This window comes from Seriola lalandi, unplaced genomic scaffold (genome assembly GCF_002814215.2).
Source record: "Seriola lalandi dorsalis isolate HSWRI2012SDOR001 ecotype SW California unplaced genomic scaffold, Sedor1 jcf7180002054686, whole genome shotgun sequence".
Classification (NCBI taxonomy): domain Eukaryota; kingdom Metazoa; phylum Chordata; class Actinopteri; order Carangiformes; family Carangidae; genus Seriola; species Seriola lalandi.
In genome coordinates this window covers 2021110-2024657 of record NW_019525239.1, presented here as the reverse complement: position 1 = coordinate 2024657, position 3548 = coordinate 2021110, and the positions used below count along the sequence as shown (strand labels likewise).

Sequence of the window (3548 nt, the reverse complement as noted above, 5' to 3'; positions counted from 1 at the left end):
GAGAACAGAGGACACATGAGAACAGAGGACACATGAGAACAGAGGACACATGAGAACAGAGGACACATGAGAGCAGAGGACACATGAGAACAGAGGACACATGAGAACAGAGGACACATGAGAACAGAGGACACATGAGAACAGAGGACACATGAGAACAGAGGACACATGAGAGCAGAGGACACAGGAGAACAGGGGACACGAGAAAAGAGGACACATGAGAACAGAGGACACATGAGAACAGAGGACACATGAGAGCAGAGGACACATGAGAACAGATGACACATGAGAACAGAGGACACATGAGAATAGAGGACACATGAGAACAGAGGACACATGAGAACAGAGGACACAGTAGGACATTGTACATATCATTCTTGCTCATGTATTCATCATTAGTCAGCTGACCAGCGTCCACTCTTTACCTGAGGACAGCGGCCATGAGTCTCAGAACCACTGACCCAGTTCAGGTTCAGATCTTTGTTCAGTTCAGTTATTGTTGAATTTGATGCCCATGAGCAACTCATATCAGGAGTTCCACCTGCTGAACCTGCGGCTCATCAGTGTTTCCTGAAATGAAGATTTAAAAGGTTCCATCAGAACCAACCATACCTTCCTTGATCTTGTGGATGGAGTCAGAGACGCCGTCCAGTCTCCCACAGACGCCCTCCAGCTTGGACAGCCTCTTCTCCAGCCCGTCTCCAGACCTCTTACACTCTCCCATCTCCACCAGCAGTGTGCTCTCAAACCGCCGGATGTCGTGGCCCATCCCGTCCAGACGGTCCCGGCTCTCCTCCACGTGCTCTGTCACCTCCTGCTGGATCTTGTCCAGCTCAGAGATGATCTTATCCTTGGTGTTTCCTGGGGGGAGTCAGAGGATGAAGGAGTGAACATCAGGTGGGGCAGGTGTGTTAATGACTGTTGGTCATTGTTAGTGTGGCTCACCGAGGTCTGTGATGACGCTGCCGTGTTTCTGCACCGTGTGTTCAAGCCCCTTCAGGGTGTCGTTGATGGAGCTGAAGGTGAGAATGACCTCAGACATTTCGCCTTGCAGCGTCTTCAGTTGGTTGTTGTTGATGGAGCCTCCAATCACACTGTGGCCATCTAAAGGCTTCTCAGCATCCAACTGAGTCCCAGGTCCACTGGTACCACCACTAGCACCACTGCTACCAGCGTTACCAGAACCAGCAGAACCAGAAGAACCAGCTCCTGTTGGGTGTTTAGTTTGTTTACAACATTGAGGTCAGCTCACATTAAACCAGCGTCGCACTTTGTTCAAATGTTGATTATTTTTAAAATCTTTATTTATTAATTAGTTAATTAATCAGAGTTTTTCTAAATAACTTTATCATCAGACGTTTGAACTTTGTGAATAACTGAAACATCAGGGTGGCATCAGGCTTTGTGAAGGATCATTTGATTGGTTGATCTAACCTGTGTGCGTGTCCAGGCTGGTCTTACATTGGCCAGTGCACCTTCTGACATCATCTCGCAGCAGGTGGACTTCGTTCTGCAGGTGTGAACAGATCTGGAAGCAGCCTTCTTTCTCTGAGTCCAGTCTGATCTGGAGTCTGCTGATGTGGCTCTGCATGCGCCCCAGTGTATCATGGGAGTGATTCTTCAGCCTTCCCAACTCATCTTCCACCTTCCTGCACAGCTCGCTGTCCTGCCCCAGCAGCTCCACCTCCGTCACAATTCGGTTAAAGTGTTCGCCGTGGTCGCCTGTCAGAGCCTTGATCTTACGGACATCATGGCTCAGGTCCAGAACCTGGACGTTGGTTGACATGTTAATATCTCAACAGTAAAAACATAATTATTCACTTCTCTTTCATCTGTGAGACCTGAAATCTTGTAATATAAAAATATTTACAAAGGATGAAGATGATAACGTTTATACACACATTAAATATGAGTGGTCAGCTACCCTAAAGCTCCTCCAGTGTAAAGGTGTGTGTCCATGTGTAGTGTGATTATAGATTATAGATCTAGCTTCTATATTAATACTGTGAAAGTATCAAAGCCTCAGTCCACAGAGAAATGCACACAGCCTGTATTCAGAAACTGAGCCTTAAAACCAGCCGTCAGGACTTCTGGAACTTTGTGATGTCACAACAAAGCAGTCACCAAGCCCCGCCCACCTGGACCCACCATCCAAACCTTGCAGGATTTGGTTTCTCTGAGTGTTTTTACCTGAAATCTGCTTTATTTTTATTGGATCAGCCAATCAGAAGAGAGGCTCAGAGATGACTCACCTTGTCGTGCAGAGAGTCTCCGGACACCGACAGGTCTTTAAGTCGAGTGTTAAAATGTTGAATCCGATCTTCATTGGCCACCACTCTCCACTCCAATGATTTCTTTGTTGTATTTTCTCTGTCTCCTCCTGTCCCAGATAATCCTCCCCCTGTTCCTCCTCCTCCTCCTACCCCCCCCCACCTTCCTACATCTCCTCGATCACCTCCTCCTTCTTCCAGCCCTCCACAGCTGCACTTCTCCAGCATTCGGTTGATGAGGGAGGTGTTGTTTTCCAGGTTTGTCAGCCTCTTGTCATGGTTGCTCACTCTGGCCTTCACCAGCCCCACATCCAGCTCCACATCTGCGATCCTGAAGGCCTGGTCATCGAAACGATCCAGGAACACAGTCCTCAGGTCCCCAAGTTCTTTATGGAAGTAGTCTTTTAGTTCATTCTCCAGGGATGAGCAACTCTGCTCGGTTCGTTGCACAGTGTTGTTGACCCTCCTCTCCAGGTCCCTCAGCCCATTGTCCAACATGTCCTCTGTCACCAAAACGTCCTTTCCACCTCTGCCGGTTCCACTACCACCACCGAGACCTCCTCCTCTGGACCCGCTGTTCTCACTTTGGCTGCTGCCTCCTGCTCCACTAAGCTCCTTGTCCAGGCGGTTCTGCAGAACATCGAAGTTCTCTGAGGCTGAGCTGATCTTGCGTTCAGCGTCAGTGATGCGGTCTTGGAGGTCATCGACAGTGTCGCAGCATCCCTGAAAATGCACCACATCGCGCTGCAGCCCATCCAGGCCCTGCCGATACCGAACGTCCACAGCACTCAACTGCTTCTCCAGAGCTCGAATCCTTTCTTGGTCCTCCTGCTGCTGTCGGCGCAGATCCTCCACACCAGCCTGAAACACAGCATGGTTTAGATCTCACTAAGCTACACCTGGACCTCCGACTGTGCTGAGAGCATTTACAGAACTACAACTGTAGGGATTTCCTGACCAGCAGGAAGCTGTGATCAAACAGCCTCCATGTTGTTTGTATTGCCTAATTAAAAGAAGGTGATGTGGTACCTGACAGGAGGAGCAGGACAGTGACACTCTCCTCTCCAACTCCCTCAGAATCTCCTCCTTCAGCGAGTTCAGTCCTCCTCCAGAGAGACCTCCGTCCAGGTCGTTACCTTTCCCGTTCACCAGGTGGTTGTTGATGCTGACCAGGGTTTTATCATGAGCCTGTACATGGACACACACACACACACACACACACACATTGATACACACATTGATTGATGGCTGATACTGATGGGGGTTTAGTGTCTTGCT

At 49.2% G+C, this 3548-nt stretch overlaps 1 protein-coding gene across 2 annotated transcripts in view; it reads right to left on the bottom strand.

Moving 5' to 3' along the window:
- Positions 1 to 3548, bottom strand: part of LOC111667220 (EMILIN-1-A) — a 16953-nt gene that overhangs the window by 7219 nt on the left and 6186 nt on the right. For both annotated transcript variants that reach the window (XM_023422860.2, XM_023422859.2), the window contains exons 5-9: positions 3300 to 3458; positions 2253 to 3131; positions 1435 to 1768; positions 946 to 1209; positions 613 to 861 (exon numbers count right to left, since the gene is read on the bottom strand). In XM_023422860.2, coding sequence (XP_023278628.1) covers positions 613 to 861; positions 946 to 1209; positions 1435 to 1768; positions 2253 to 3131; positions 3300 to 3458 — 1885 coding nt within the window. The remainder of the gene's footprint in view (positions 1 to 612; positions 862 to 945; positions 1210 to 1434; positions 1769 to 2252; positions 3132 to 3299; positions 3459 to 3548) is intronic.